Genomic DNA, 16,944 nt, shown 5'->3' on the forward strand with positions numbered 1-16,944 from the left:
CCAGAGCTGATTTTTTTTCTTCTTTTGGCCAGTTAAGAGTTTTCTGAGACAGTAAAAGAGAAACCAAAATTAAATTAGTGATTACTAACAAGGAGAGTTGGAGTAAATCAGACTCCACATTGTTACATCTTTTAGACTCTAGCAGTGATGTGTCTGTATCAATTCATTTGTTGTGGAAAAAAGAAATCTGGTTTATTAATTTAACTTAAAGTTATGTGAAATAAAATGAAAATTGGATTGTAAAAAACATAAAGTAAAATGCAGAAAACAACTTAAACAATGTAAAATGTTTATTTTCTCATGTATGGACTGTCAGTCACAGATTACTTTCTCTACTGAAATGGGCTGACCTGAACATAGTCACCTGGAGTTGAAGTGTTCCTTAAGCCAGTGCTAACACCTGGATTTTTGTTCTCCTTTATCCACCTGGCCCTAGTTCTGAGAAGAAGAAGAAACAGAAGAGAGAGAAATTAAATAAAGTGAGCAGTGTGAGGAAAATAGTAATATAATAATATGTAATACATCATAACGATGTAGATGAAAGGGATAGTGAAAGAAAGAGAAAGAAAGAAAAAAGAGAAAAGAAGAAAAGGAGTGAGAGTAAGAGAAAGAAAAGAAAGAATGAGAAAGAGAGAGAAAGGAAGGAAGGAAGGAAGGAAGGAAGGAAGGAAGGAAGGAAGGAAGGAAGGAAGGAAGGAAGGAAAGAAGGAAGGAAGGAAGGAAGGAAGGAAGGAAGGAAGGAAGGAAGGAAGGAAGGAAGGAAGGAAGGAAGGAAGAAAAAGAAAAAAGCTGTGAAATTGGAATGACTGAGCTCAGTCCCAGTGAAGAGATACAAGAATGTTCCTCCCTTCCTTCTCAGAGGTGCGGATTCTGAGTGTGAAAGACTGTGTATAATGTGACACTTGGCTGCTATTGCTGGTCAGTGTTTTTTCTTCTCTTTTCTTCTTTGTCATAAAGAATGAGTCTTCGGGAGGTGGAGGGCAAATATATTGGGAAATGTTGTGAATAATATAAAAACAAAATATGTCAAAATACGTGCTCTGAGGCAAATTACCACCACCACATACAAAGATGGCTTAGGGTATTTCTATCCAGCTGCTACTAATGAGTACTTTCAAATGCATTCAACTCTCAGTTATCCACATGTAGATTATTTGCTTTGGGCATCCTAGGGTCATGGATTTAGAACTAGGAGTTAGCTTAGAGATCATCAGAGTCAACGCCTTCATTTTACAGAGGAAAATACTCTAGGTCAGAGAGGGTCAAACAGCTAGGAAGGGTTTAACAAACACTTTGAACCAGTCTCCTTACTCACTACGCCAGGCTATCTTGGTTCATTCAGACAGTTTTGATGTCAGTGCAGCATTAATCCAGGCTGCCTTTCCCTAGTTTCCTGTTGATAAAGGCTTTGGAAAGGCAAGATAATTTTACTATTAGACCAAGTAAACCATAATTAATTAAGAAGGACAGTCTATTTCAGAACAAAAATACAAGGTTCATAAACAGAAGAACATGGCTTTTGACTTATCTGTCATTGAGGACTAGAGGCTCCCTCAGTCACATGGATAATGAAGAGTTAGCAGCCTGAAATTTAGGGGATTGAGACCCCCACCCCTCCGACACCTTTTATATCAGCAAGTACTGTGACTGATTTTAGGAGGCACTGGTCTGCTCCCTCTGCCTTCCCAGAGGGACTTGTAAACAGGCCTGTGAGACTAAGAGGGGAAAACCAGGTGTAGTTTTACAAGTACCTAATGGCACCTCCCTCCCCCTTAACCTGTTGTGCCCCACAGGCTCTGGCCATTATACCTGTCCTCTGTGTCATAGGATATTGTAGAAAATGGTTTGTGGCTCCATTATGGGGGGCTGGGGGGTAGGGAATCTCTTTATGAAGTATGGAGGGAAGTTCAGAGTTTTCCTGGAGTTTCACCAGACATGCCATAAAAATGTACATTCTGGGTGCTCTTCTCTACTTGGTGATTCTGAATCAGTCTTGGGATATTCTTGATCTCACCAGATCCAACAAGAACTAGGTCACAAGGAATCATTGTCTAGATTTTAAGGGATAATAGCCAAGGCAAGCATCTCTTAACCATCTGGCCTCGGTTTGTGCAGAAAGCATCACATCAAATCCATTTCCCCAGCACCTGCTTCCTCACTTTCTAACCCTGATTTCTCAATCTCTACTTTTATTTCCTGGGGAAAAGCCATGCTTAGTCTCCTATCTTAAAAGGTCTGTGTGCGTGTGTGTGTGTGTGTGTGTGTGTATATGTGTGTGTGTGTGTGTGTGCGTGTGTGTGTGTGTGAAAGTTTGGGCAATATTCAGAAAAACATTTTAGAGTATCCTCAACATCTGTTTTCTCTGTTCAAAACCCCCCATGTGTGGTTGCTCAGTATTTGCACTGTCTCAGGAAGGCATTTTTTGTGGCCCAGCCTCTTAATTCTCTCAGACTGCAAAGGAAACCACTTCATCTCTAGATACCTAGAAGCTTCCTGTGTTTGCTTAAAGTGCCCGTCAACATAGGGGTCTGACCGTTATTATCGCTGCCACATAAATGTTCCTTTTCATGATGGACATTCAACATTTCCCTCACTGTTGCTCTGTGGGAAGGAAATGGATTGAGAATTTTCTGCTTCCTCTTATTTATTTATAGAATTAAAGCCAGGTATGCCAGTTTAGGAGGGCTGGGTAAGATATTGTAACGTTATTTTTAATAATTCAGGCATACCAAGTCCAAAAACAGGTCGTAGTTTGCTTCTCATCTTGGTTCCCGGCATTGCTTGCCACTGTACCTCTTTCCCTCCAGCAGCAAGACAGAAAACAAATGATCATGGGAAGTGAATGCCTGATTAAATGTGTGATGTTAGAGAATAGGAGTTAGATTTTTGTATTGTGGCTTAAAATATAGGAATGATGAGTTCTTGGTCAGGGATGGAGTACCTATATGAAGGGCTTGACGTGCATAGATAAGTAGATACATATACATCTTTACCTAGTCTTAAAATGTAATCAAATGGACTTTAAACTTAAAAAACAAGGATAAAGGTGATGAAGAAAGGAAAGCAGGAGAACAGTAAGAAAGTCACAAGAGACAAAAATCTCCAAAAGGCATCAACAATAAAAACCCATTTCCTGAGATGTCTATATACAAATACACAAAGCTTTAATAGGAAGCTAAACACAGTGCAGAATCAACTCTGGAGTCAAAGAACCTAGTCTTCACATTCCTCTTCTCACTCTTATCTGTGTGACCTTGAGCAAGCCACTTGTCCCAGCTGAGCCTCAGTTTCTGTAACGTGAAGAGGTCAGATTAAATGCCATCTGACATCCCTTCTGGCTCTAAATCCATGCTCCTGTGACCTATGAACTTAATACAAGCAGGTAAGTTAAATTCATAGCCAACACTAGCACTTGGTCGGGCTGAGACCCATAGAGAATAATTTAGAAGGGTATGGTTCAAAAGAAATGGAATAGATAAAAGTGGTAATGGAATCATCTAGTATTGCATATTAAGAGATGCTTAAGTGAGGGAATCCAAGAAGTAGAGTAGGGGAACAGAGTGGAGAGTATTTGGTGTATTTCACTAGAATTTGCTATAGACCACCCAGACAGAAAGAAGAAACAGACACAGAGTTTGGGAAATAGATCATAGCCTGCAAGAGGGCAAGATATGATAGATAATGATAGGAAACTTCAATTATCCAGACATTTACTAGAGCTCTCTCTGCTCCCCCCAAAAAGAGCAGATAACAAATTCTTGACTGGCTTTAACAAAGGATTGGTTGCTAAAATAGAAATGATGGAAACATTAAGGAAAGCATTCACTCCACCTTAGAATTTGTAAAAGAAGAGGAACAAAAAAATCCAGCGTTGTGTGTCACTTTGGACTAGATTTTAAGAAAGATTTCAAAGGTGATATTTGATTTAGATTTCAGAGAATTCAAAGAAAGGATAGGTAGATTGCTGTGGCTTAAAATTCTACAAGGAAATTCAGCTCAGAAAAAGAGGGAGGTTCAACGCAGAAATAATTACAAGAAATTGCAAAAGAAGAGTTGTCTAAAAAGATAGATGCGGATGCAAATAGAATTTCATCAAGTAGCTTGGATTTTAAAAACAACAGGTAGTAGAGGATGAAGACAATATACAATAGTCTTGTAAGAATAGTGTCATGGAGTAGGGAAGGGGCTGACTGACTGTACAGCTGGTGAGAGAGAATCCTCCCCTGCCCTGTGGAAGCAGGTGGGATTGTAAAGGTGGTTTCATTGAGCCAGTTTTCCAGGCAGCTTGTAGAGAGAGTGTCCATTTTATCCCAAAGATCAGATTCTCCTCTCTCTTGCTGTCGTGGCATTTGACGTGTACGTCCTTTGGCTGGGCTAGGTGTGGATGTGCTTTATAGGCTAATATAAGACCCCCTTTAATTGCACAGAGAAATCACTTTCAGCGTGCTCTGTCTAGGGATCTGTGGGGACCATACCAGTTATCTCAATCAGCATCAAGAGCTAGGATACAGAACTAGCAATGGGAGGCGGGGGGGCAGGTGTCTGCCTTTCATCTGGATGCTCTGTTTGACACATCTGGAACCCGTGTAACTCTGATTCCTAACTGACAGGGAAGCTTTGCAGCCATGGGAGGGTTGAGCTGTCAGGTGAGGCAGAGATCAAGAATTATTGTGATGTTTTCATGGCAGGAGAAAGACGCTCTGAAGTGCTGTGTGATTTTAAGCAGTAGTAGTTAAATTAGGTTCTCTTGGACCCGGCATGATCTACAGTATGAGAGAGCCCCTGGCTTTGTGTGTGCTTTGCATGACGGAGATTAAAGCGCAGAATCAGGGCCATCATCTAGGGGAAAATATGCCGTTAAAATGCGTTACTCCTTCTCTAGTCTGTGTCTGTGCTTAGATGCTGGCAGCAGAGATACTGGTAATTGGTGGTTTAGAGAGTTTTTTCTGTGAACGTTTTTTTAATCCCCCCCTCCCCATGACAGCACCAAAGTAACCCATTGCTCTGGGTACCCAATTTAAGATTTTGTCAAACTCCAACCCCTGGCACTACCTGGCTAAACAACCTTGCCTAACAGCTTTGACATGCCCATGAATTGTCTGAGCAGGATGGATTGAGCGCTTTAAAAAAAATTGTTTTAATTCCATGCAGCAGAGCACTGAGGATATTTCTTTTAATAAGTAATCAGCTCAAGTAAAACGTGTATTGTCTGTCTGATGAGTTGCCGTTTCCCTGTACCCTAGGGACTTTTCAAAAGTGTAATATTGGTAGGGTCAAAGTCATAAAATCCCCTGCTTGGAAGGCTCTGGTAGGAGTGAACTTAAGGGCTGGATCTGTGTCACTGACCCACACTGGACTAGTCAAGATTTACCTTTACACAAAGAATCCTGACTCCCCCTTTGTTTAGTACAATACCCATCTAAAGTTTCCTGGGGTAGAGGCAGGCAGTAGGCAGCTATTCACCTGTCCACCCCTTGAATTTATAGTGCATCCACTGTGTTCTGCCTGCACCATAGCACAGTGTACTGCAAACACAGATGACCTTTACCAATGATTTCATCTAGACCCGCCTACTCATAGAAAACCTGCTTTTGTATTAACATTGTTAGGCACAAGTCCACTCTAGGTTATTTCCCCCTGCCCCTGTGTCTGAAACTTGAAGCTGTGAAGGCGAAGACATTCTAATCACGGTTCCAAGGCCAAGCATCTCCAGAATTCGACATTCATTTTCACTGCCTTCTTTAGAAAGATTTCCTTTCCAGCTCTGACTGAATTTCTCATGGCCACCGGATTTTTCATGTTTTCTTCTGAGGTGAGAACTCCCTATGTGTTAAGGGACATGTTTCAGACAAGTTTTGGCCCACTGGCAACAGGGCAGATCATGAAACATTTTCTTCCAAGTTGTTTCCCATGTGGAATTTGTTAGTCACAGCTAATTATTAAGGCTTTGGCGAAAGGCGATGACATTGTTAGCTTTGATTCTACCCCTCCTCCTTCCCATCCTCCCCAACCCCATCCCCCATCCCCCTCTGTTAGAGAACAAAGCATATTATAGACCCGTGGAAGTTGGTTTATTCATGTTCTCCAGTGAACTCATTGTGAGATCACTGTTAGGGATTCATGTTTCCAGTTGAAATTGTGGCATTGTCCCTATAGTGCTCTTGACTTTAGAAATCCAACTGGGTAAAGAACTATTAAATGATGATGACATATTCCATCTCTACAGTGCACACATGCTCTCCCTGTATTGTCCACTCCATCACCAGCCCTTTCTCCACCCTGTACTGCAGAATTTCACTTCCTGGGAGCTTGAATCATTGTCTCAGCTTTTAGCCAGGAGCACTGTGAGAAGGGGCTAGAAGGATGGGGAACCTGCAGCCTCGAGGCCATATATGTGGCCCTCTGGGTCCTCAAGTTTGGCCCTTTGACTGAATCCAAACTTCCCAGAAGAAATCTAAGGCCACAGGTTCCCCACGTCTGGAGTAGTTGCTCTGAAAAAGACCTGGTGGTTTGCATGGACTTCAAGCTTGACAGGAGTCAACATATGATAGCCAAAGAGGTCAGTGTGGCTTTAGTCTACGCTAATAAAAGTATAATATCCAGAACTAGGGAGGCAAGAGTAGTGACATTTCCATTGTACTCTACCCTGCTCATGTTAGGTTGTTTCTCACAGCAATATTTTGGGAAAGACGTTGATAAGTTGGAAGGTGTCCAAAGGAGGCAACCAACATGGTGAAGGATCTTGAGTTTATGTCATGATTATCTAAAGGAACTTCAGGTGTTTGACATTAGAGAAGATTTGAGAAGGACATAAGTACTTTCTCCAAGTGTGTGAAAGGCTGCCACAGGAGAGAGATTACATTTGTTCTACATTTGTACATTTGTACAAATTTGATTTGTACTCATTTGTACTATATTTGTACTCATTTGATAGAACTAAGGGTGAAGAGAAGGAAATATCAGCTTGATTTGAGAAAACCCTTCTAGATGATTCAGTCCATCCATCCAAAGATGACATGGGCTGCCCTGGGAAGGGGCGGGTCCCCTTTCATTAGAGGTCACCAAGCAAAGACCAGATGAGCCCTTGTCATATCTACTATTCAGGGCAGATGGCTCAAAGTCAAGTTAAAGGTGGGATTGGACACCTCTTGGATTCCTTCTGTTTCTGGCATCCTGTTCTTCTGTGATGGATAAACTTCAAAGAAGCTATTGCAGAAAGGGACCTTCAAGACCTGATAGTCCAGCCCTCTTGTTTTAGAGAGCAATATGGTACAATGGACAGTGCCCTGGCTCCAGTTAGAGTCCTCATACAACCTCTGTGACTTTGACAAGGTGGCTTAATCTTCCTGGGCTTGTTTCTTCTGAGGTCTCTCTTCAGTCAGTTGATCAACATTCATTAAGTGCCTACTATGTGCCAGGCACTGTGTTAAGATCCTTGTCTTTGCTCTAGAGATGTGATCTCATTGAGGGCATCAAGTGACTATCTCAAGGTCACACAAGTAGAGTACGTTGCCGCATCGTGGCCATAGGTCCATGTAACTCTCTTGTCGCTTTTTCACCACTGTCTCCAGATGACCCTTTAGTGACCTCACCCCAGGTCAGACTTACAGTTAGTTTTTGGCATTTGGCTACCAGGTAGCTTCCTCCCTGGTCAAGTGCTTTTTCCTCTGCCCCATGGCCATTGTCTGCAAAGTAAAGCCCTGCCAGAGCATGCCTGAAGGAACTCCACATCTGAATTAAGGAAATGAAAAACCACATTAGAAATACCATGAAAATAGTACTAAAAGCAACTTGGTTTTGTTTCAGATACTTGATATTCAAACATAAGCAAGCCATGAAAATTTGATTCCAGAATACAATTACAACTAAAAATAAATTCACATCTCCATCTTTCCCATTCTCTCTCTCTCTCTCTCTCTCTCTCTCTCTCTCTCTCTCTCTCTCTCTCTCTCTCTCTCTCTCTCTCTCTCCCTCTCTCTCTCCTTTTCTCTCCTTTCAGTATCTCTCCTTTCTTCCTCTTGTCTGCTTATCTCTCAATATCTGTCTCCCCTTCCCTCCCTCCTCTGTCTTTGTGTCTGTCTCTCTGTGTTTCCCTTCATCTCTGTCTCTCTGTGTCTCTGTCTGTCTCTGACACTCCCTCCTCTTCTCTCTCTGTTTCTCTCTCTCCCTTTCTTTCTCTTTCCCTCCTTTCTTCCTCCTCTGTGTCTCTGTTTCTCTCATTATCTATCTCTCCTTCCCTCCCTCCTCTGTGTCTCTCTCTCTGTCTCTCTCTCTTTCTCTCTCTCCCTTTCTCTCTCTTTCCCTCCTTCCCTCCATCCTCTCTGTCTCTGTGTGTCTCTGTCTCTCTCTCTCACTTGCACATGTGCATACATTAGCACATGTGTTTTGGTGATAATAAAAGCCAGAACCTTCTAAACTCTATCTAACTTGAAAACTTCTGGATTTTGTCACAAGCTTAATGTTAACCAAACGTAATTTGGGTCTCTGCAGACTGATGTCTTATTTGAATCTTTTATGGAAAGCTCATAATGGAGAGTACTCTAGGGAGCAGGGCTGCATGTTTCTAAAAGAACTTATTTTAAACAATGGTGGAATGACTACAAAGGGCCCATTTGTGTCCCTACTGGTCCCCAAGAGATACCTCAAATATCCAAAAGCTGGTTTTGACCCTGGCTGGAATGTTTGAGGTTGTTCATTTGTTTTCCCAGAGCTAGTATTTAATAAATAGTGGAAACTCCTGGTGTGGAAACTACCTCTACTAATGCAGATTGACCATTCTTCTGTAACTTCTGGTCTTAGAGAGTCACCTGGGACACTGAAAGTTTATATGACTGTCCAAAGTCACCTAGCCAGTGTGTGTCAGAGGAGAGACTCGAACCCAGGTCTTCATGACAACAGTGTATCCTATCATTCTGCCTCCCTGGGGTATATTTATTGATAGAAATAATCAGAGAAAAGTTTTTCATTCATACTGATTTCTTTGGAATCCTCTCTGCTCCTTCCAGGTAAGACATTCTAACACATGAGGCTGTTTCTTCAGCGAATTCAGCTAGCATCTTTTAAGTGCTACCCTGTGCACTGTACATTTTTAAAATCAATGAACACAGATGTTTCTTCTGATTTTTATTTGCCCCTCTCTGAAATATGAAATGCATTTTAGTTGGGTCCTGGATTTGTTTTATTTTCTAAGATCAGATTCTAAAATCAGGTAATTGAGGTGAAGGAGAAAAGAGAGAGGATCAAACTGGGGAAGTCTTTGATTTGTATTATATTGCAAAAAGACATGCTGACCACTGAGGTAAATAGGTAATAAACCATAGGACCAAATGATTAAGTGAGGCCCTGGATTACAGTAGTATCTACAGTTTGCTCAGAAGCCGTGGCTTTTCAACAGCTATCACTGCTTTTGTTTTAAAAATAGTGATCTTCAAGTCAAATAACCATTCTAAGCATTTTGTGACATTTTTGTTGTGGATCAGTCATGTCTGACTCTCCATGACCCCATTCGGGGTTTTCTTGGCACAGGTACGGGAATGGTTTGCCATTTTCTTCTCCAGCTCATTTGATAGATAAGGAAACTGAGACAAACGGAGTTAAATGACTTGCCCAAGGTCACCCAGCTAGGAAGTGTCTGTAGAAAGATCTGAACTCCACCCCTGACTAAATGGTCTCTTCCAGCTCTGATTCTATGAAGAAAACCAAAAGAGCTTTACCTGGCTCTATTTACAAGTAGTATATCCTTCTATCTAGTTCACCAAGATGGGATTTTGATTCAGCAAATATTTATCATGTGGTCAAAAGGTCAGCCTCAGCCAGCATGTAAGAACTTGCTTTCAGGCCTCTGACTCTAGTGTGGCTTAAAACATTTTGGATCCAATTTGGAAAAAGAAATACTTAATTGTCTCTAGAGTAGCTATGTTTGTAGTGTTGCCCACTACAACTTCCATGCCCACTTCCACCCATTAGGGCCATATATCTAAAATCAGGAATGTTAGAGATTCATTCTTACTAGGGGGGTTTAAAAACATCAAGTAATTATATCTGGCTGTATAGACACAGACACACAGATATCCATCTGTATCTATCTATTGATCTGTCTCATGCGTCTGTCTTTTTTATCCTTCTTTTCTTCCTCCCTTCCCTTCTTTCCTTCTTTCCTTCCTTTCTTCCTTCTTCTTTCTCTTTTTCTTTCTCTCTTTCTTCTTCTCTTTCTCTCACTTTCCTTCCGTTCTTCCTTCTCTCTTCCTTCCTTCTTCTTTCCTTCCTTCCTTCCTTCCTTCCTTCCTTCCTTCCTTCCTTCCTTCCTTCCTTCCTTCCTTTCTCCCTTCCTTCCTTCCTTCCTTCCTTCCTTCCTTCCTTCCTTCCTTCCTTCCTTCCTTCCTTCCTTCCTTCCTTTCTTTCATCACCAAGAGCTAGGACAAATGGCTCCCCCCTAAGAGCTCCTGGGCCTTGGATCTTCTGTCCTGTCAGAAGATCTCAGCGGTAATCATGCCCTACAATGAGTGTTGTTTGGTAAAGAAGCGTGTTTGTGTTTGTTTATCTATTGACAGGATCTGAACATTTAATCAAACGCTTTATTTTCCAGTGGAGCTTTCAGAAATGAGCAACTAAATGAATTTACAGTAAAATTTAAAAGATGCTAGCAATTTGGAGCTGAATTTAAATTTAGAGACATGGATTGCTAAACATAATGGGCCATACATAGTAATGATGGGTTTTTATTCGGCACTACCAGAAAACGTGTCTAAGAAGTGTCCCTGAGCATTTTAAAAAGATGTGAACTAAGCCCATTAATGTGAGTGACTGGATTTCTTGGGCCTCACCAAAACCTTATATGTATATGCCAGTCTCATTGCCTGGAAATGAGAGGAAGGGAACCCTAAAATTTGATGATTCAGCAAATCAAGTAGTGCTTAAGTGAGTTTTTAGAAAGCTGTCTTCTGCTCTTCTGCAAGTAAAGATGATTACCATTGTTGTAAGCATAAAAAAAAAAAACGTTTTAAAGATGAAATTTTTTAAACGTCAAAATGAAATATTCTAATTCCTGATCCTTTTCATGGCCTTGGACTATAAGCTCCTTGATGGGAAAATACTATTCCGTTTTTCTTTTTGTATTGCCAAGCCTTAGAATAATGCTGTGTACATAGTGTTTGTGACTTGCTCTTAGTGAAATGGCTGTTGAGTGGACGTGAACTGAATTGCATTAGAACAGTTCATCCTTGCGATCACAGATTTGAATTAGAAGTCTTCTAATTCTGCCAGCTCATTTTACAAATGAGGAAATTGAGACCCAAAGAGATTAATGACATGCCCAAGGGACACATGAGTAGTACGTTGACAAAGCTGGCGTTCAAACTCTTGCCCTTTGACTCCAAATGTACCAGTTTTTTCCACTGCTCTATGTTGTGTTTTTGTAACAACCCTGCCCAAGGATGTACTTGATGAACTCAGGTCAGAGAACCTGTATTCTCTTCTTAGCTCTTATGTTGCAGCAAAGTGATTGGAGGGTTGGTTCACAGGTCACTTCCGCATTGTACATAGTAGCTATGTTATTGTATGTCCGATTACTCAGCTGGCATTTTCAATGTGTCAAATTCAATCTCTTCTTGGTCAAAAAAGAACATTTCAAATAAACCTGGTCACATCTGAATCTATAAAATCAGGAAAAGACTGAGAAGCTCTTCAGGTTTCTATGCTGATCCAATCCAGTAGGCATTTATTAGATACCTGTTATGAACAAAGGCATTGTGCTAGGTGCTAGGATTCAAAGACAGGATGGAAAATGGTTCTTGCCCTCAAGTTGCTTAAATTCTTCTGAGGGATATTGCAGGTATACAGATAAAGGTGTGGACATGGGCATGTGCTCACACAACACGTGTATATGCGTATTCATGTGTTGACTTGGTCAACTCATCCAGTCTCCTCATTTTATTAATGACTGAAAGAAACTGATGCCCAGAGAATGGGAAGATAATAAGTTGCCCAAGGGAGAAAGGAAATGATGCTTAGGGTTAGGTGACAGATCTCTTTCCTGGTAGCTTTTAGAAGGGTCCATGTTAGGAACATGCCTACTGTTTCTTGGTTTCTTCCCCACTACCCCTAGCATCTCCTCCCCTTCCTCCTGTGTCTCTTCATGCCAGATCAATTGCTTGCTGGATATCTCCAAATGGGTATCCATAGGTAATGGAATTAATTTTATTTTCCCCAAACCCATCTATCTTTCAGACTTTCTATTTCTGTTGAAGGAAACACCATTTTCCTACACACCAAGGTTTTCGTAACTTCAGAATTATTTCAGTTCACCCCTCTACTTCATCTCCCTTCCTCCCAACATCCATTCAATTTTCAGACCTTATCAGGTCTTCCCCTGCAACATCTGACACACCTGTTCCCTTCTTTACTTGTCCCAATACTCTTGCAATAACTTCCCAGTTTGTTTCCCTGATTTCTGGTCTTTCCCCTTTCCAATAGCCTCCTTCAGACAGCTGCCAAATAAGTATTTTAAGAACATAGATCTGATGAAGTCATTCTCCTAGTCCAAAATCTTCAGGGGTTTCCTATAACCTCTAGGATAAAATATATCCTCTGTCTGGTATTTACATTCTTCTGTGATCCACCTTCTTTTCTAGACTTACTTCACATTATTACCTTTTATGCACTCTCTGCTCCAGTAAAAAGTGACCTGCTAGCTCTTTCCCCACATGACATCTCTCCTCCTGCCTCGGTACCCATTTGCACCAGTGGTCCTTCGTGTCTGATGTGAACTTCCTATTCACCTATGCCTCTTTGAATTCTTAGCTTTCTTCGACGCAAAATTCAGGTGGTACCTCCTATCCAAGGCCTTTCCTCATATGCCCAGTGAATTGGTTTTATGCCTCTTGAAACTTTGCTGCATTTTTTGTGTATACTTTATATTTAATGACATGTGATGTATTGAATGCCTCAAATAGAATCTGAGCTCCTCAGAGGCACAGACTGTTGTTGGAATTTGTCTTTGTATTCTAGTGCCTAGCATGATTCTGGCATGTTCTAGTTCCTAGCTCAGTTCTGGCAGGTTCTAGTGCCTAACACAATCCTGGCATGTTCTAGTGCCTACTAAATTACATTGAGTTGAGTCACTTGGGCTCCATATTGTTCCAAATTTCCTGTCTTGTTGAACCTTGTATTCACCAAGCAGTCCTTTTAACAAAAGCATCTGCCACAAGGACACTTCCTGGATCCTCATCAGGATTTTGCCAAGATTAATTGCCAGTGAGGATGTTGAGGGCTTACTTTAGCACTCTTCCTCTAAATTAATGGCGGAACTGCTCCAGATCTGAGCCAGAAGTCCCAGGGGCTCTGATATCTGTGCACGTCCAAAGTATTGTCCCCTTTATGTTTGTGACGTACCTTTTTCAGATGATCCTACCCCTTTGCACTGAACGACACGCAGTCCACATGTTCACATTTAAATGTCTTGGGTTGAAGGCAGCCAACAGAAAGTGTTCCACTACAAGACACAACTCTTCTAAAAGAGAAGAAAAAGAAGTACCAAGGGGGTGGGCTGGAGGGGAGGGGCCAGTCAAAAATTCTGAAAATATGAAACATTGTCCTGTTGGCCTGATTCCATTTGCATTATTTTTCCCAAAGGACACCGTGGTTTAATGGATGGGGCTTTAACCTACCCAGAGGTCAGTCTTTGCTGGACAAGTGGAACCTCATCCCAGAGGGAATTGATATACTAATGACACATGGCCCTCCTCTTGGTAAGTGAAGCAAGGGGCATCATTTTTATCACCATGGATATTTTTTGTTCAGGCAAAATGAATAATGCTTTCAGGGGCATAATCATTTTCCTCTATCCAAAAAGAAAAAAAAAAAAAGGGAATATGGGAGGGAGGTGGAAAGCAATGTCTTCAAAGAAGCCCAGTATGATAATTAAACTTAGCAGTTCTGCTGGGCTTCCAGGTGTTCTTGAAATTAAATTTTTTGATTTATTGGAGTCAAGGAAAATCAAATGAGTATATAGCACCACAGTCTTTTGAGCCAGATAATTTATTTTAAGAACAGTATTCACCTTACAGCGAAGGAGGGAGAAGCACATCATATGCCCCCTCCCAGAGGCTTTTGAATGACCATGAAATGATTGGAGCTTTTATTCAGAGTTCATTTCCCTTTTTATCAACTAGTTGGAACAGGGAGGAGTCTTTAAGTTCGACATTTGAGCTTATTATTTGAGGAGAAAGTGTTTTCTCTCCCGCTCTAAAATATACACACTGAAATTCAGCAAAATTGAAGATACCCAGTTATTGAAGATATCGAGTGAGCAGTTATAATTAAAGGTGACTTACAGGTGTTTATCCTGGAGATTGTGGATCTGATTTGAGGTTTTCATAGCTAGTAGAGTCAGTGCTATGATAACAAACAAACAAACAAAAAACCTGATTTTTTCAGTTTATGGGTTTAGAAAGTCTTATTTTACTTGTGAGGTCAACTCTTTCTCCAATCAACAAACATGCAGATATTAAGTGCTTACTATGTGCAGGGCACTATGTTAAGTGTTGGATATGCAGAGAAAAGCAAAAATAGTCTCTACCCTCAGGGAGGTGATATTCTAATGGAAGGGGTGACATCAAAATCAGTGATTGTATACAAGAGAAATTAGGAGGATATGATGGGTTAGTGGTGACCCTAAGCTCTCAAAGGCTCCACCAGTGGAATATAACATAAGCTCTTGGGACATCCTACAAAACATGAAAGAGTTTGAGTACAGCCTAGGTGGTGTAATGTGAGTCACTCAGGGATCAGATTTCAGAAAGGGTCATTACCACGTTTGAACACAGAGTGGTTAATATTTTGGTTGAAGCCACTCTCAAAGACTGTGTACCATTTTATAGAGGAGTCTCAATCTACTCCAGGGGAAAAAATGTCACCCTCGATGAAATCATAGTTCCTCCAAATATCGAAGTATAATCATGACTCATTATTGTGACTAATTGTTAATTATCTGCAACTTTGTCCTCCATTTGGGATTATCCATGTAAAAATTTTAACCCAGGGCTGACACACTTCATTCCATAATGATACTGGGCAATCTCAAAAACTAACCAACTGGTAGAATGGTTATGTATATTGAATTTAATGTTAGCCAAAGTAAACCACAATTAAAGAGACCAGTCTAGGTTGGGGGATGGTGATAATACAACCCCAAGAAGAATACCATGGGATCTTAGATTAAGAGCTACAAGGCCATCAAGCTTAGAGGCTGTTGAGTCCAATCTCCTTATTTTACAAATGGGGAACTATGGCATGGAGTGTTTCAAGTAACTTGTCCAAGGTCATGTAGCTGGTAAGTACCCAAGGTAGAATTTGAACTTAGGCCTTATTAACTCTCAGACTTCTTGCCCTATCCAATATACCATCTGCTATTTTGAGTTATCTACGTCTCTGTTGTCCTCTATTTCCACAGAAATATTTTTTAAATGTATTATTTAATTTCCCTTGCAAACCACTTGCTACCATATCTTGATCCCTCTCAAAGATGAATAGAAACATTTGTTGTATTACCCAAACGAAAGTTTGGAGGAATTAGTGGTTAGAGCAGTAGATTTGGAATCAGGAAGCCTTATGTTCAAAATCCTGCCTCTGTTACTAGCTGTATGACCATGGACAAATGAGTTAACTTCTCTGGAAGCCCATTTCTTTTTGTGTGGAACAAAGGGATAGGATAAGATGGTCTCTAAGAACTCTTTCATTTATGATAAGGTCAAGGGTGCTAGTCACAATGGCAACTCTTGGAAATTTGGGGTCCCAAATAAGAAAAGAGCTTGAACTGCTGCAGTCTCTACAGTTCCCCCACTGGACTGGGGATTTGCATTCAAACATGTGTTTGGGGTTACTTAGGGACTGTAACAGTTTCACTGCAAACTTGGACAAATCCTTCAGCCTGGAATGAAAGCAAATCGTGGCCACAGATGTTTAAATTCTAGGCCTCCAAGAAAAACTTTGAAAAGGCCCTTCCTCCATCAGATGTACCCTCCCCAGAATACACCCCTCCCCACCACTGCCCCACTGTTCTTTCCACCCTGTCCATCTCTCCATTGCTCTGAACCAGCAGGAGAACTCCTTAATAGCCCTTCCTGACCCTCCCTTTGTAGAAGGCAGCAGCGACTTTTGGACTAGAGGTTAAGATTAGCCAAACGCTACCAGGGAAGCTGGAGGTCATAGCTTGGTATGATGAAGCTTCCAAAGAAAAGGGGAGGGAAGGCTTAAAATAAAGCTTGCAGTTGTTTCTGAATGACTTTGTAGGCACACTTTGCACATGTTATTAATTGTACCCACTGAGGGAGACTGGAAATAACCTTTTGGAAAATATCTTTAAATTCTCCACTTCTGGCGAGAAGAGTGGCCGAATCCACCCCACCCATCCACACACCCAGTGATAAAAGAGACTTCCCTTCTTTTGGTCATTTTCTATCAAGAGTGATTTTTCCCTCTTAAAAAAACAAATATATGCCTATATTTTTTGATGATGGTAGCTTTCCCTATTTCAAAGAGCTTCCACACTCTCCTCTGGGTCAATGAAAAGTGCCCAGCTTTCCATATATTCTTCTTGGGATGTATCTCCCTTTTCCCCCCTCCAAATCCCACATACCCTTATTTATGGTCTGCCTCTAACCAGTTTTGCGCAGTGCGAGGTTTTATGTTCTTTTCCTCAGTTTTTCTGAATTAAATGGTGGACTTGTTGCCAGACTCTGTCCAAAACTATCTTGATTTAGGCTCTTGTGTGGTTGTTGTCATTGTTTCTTGATTGGTAGAAATAATATAATGGTGCCACAAACAGATTTGTGCTCAAGCTTCCTGGACCTGCCTCCTCCTGTACGCCCAACCCCCACCCCCATCTGATCCCTACAGATTCCATTTCAGACTGTAACCATCCTGACAGCCGAGTTTTGTGATAATTGA

The 16,944-nt window shown here is 41.1% G+C and overlaps 1 protein-coding gene across 2 annotated transcripts in view; it reads left to right on the forward strand.

Annotated features, from left to right (window-relative positions):
• Positions 1-16,944, forward strand: part of MPPED2 (metallophosphoesterase domain containing 2) — a 206,411-nt gene that overhangs the window by 183,831 nt on the left and 5,636 nt on the right. For both annotated transcript variants that reach the window (XM_072619262.1, XM_072619263.1), the window contains exon 5: positions 13,630-13,745. In XM_072619262.1, the coding sequence (XP_072475363.1) occupies positions 13,630-13,745 (116 nt within the window). The remainder of the gene's footprint in view (positions 1-13,629; positions 13,746-16,944) is intronic.

This window comes from Notamacropus eugenii, chromosome 6 (assembly GCF_028372415.1).
Source record: "Notamacropus eugenii isolate mMacEug1 chromosome 6, mMacEug1.pri_v2, whole genome shotgun sequence".
NCBI classification, from domain to species: domain Eukaryota; kingdom Metazoa; phylum Chordata; class Mammalia; order Diprotodontia; family Macropodidae; genus Notamacropus; species Notamacropus eugenii.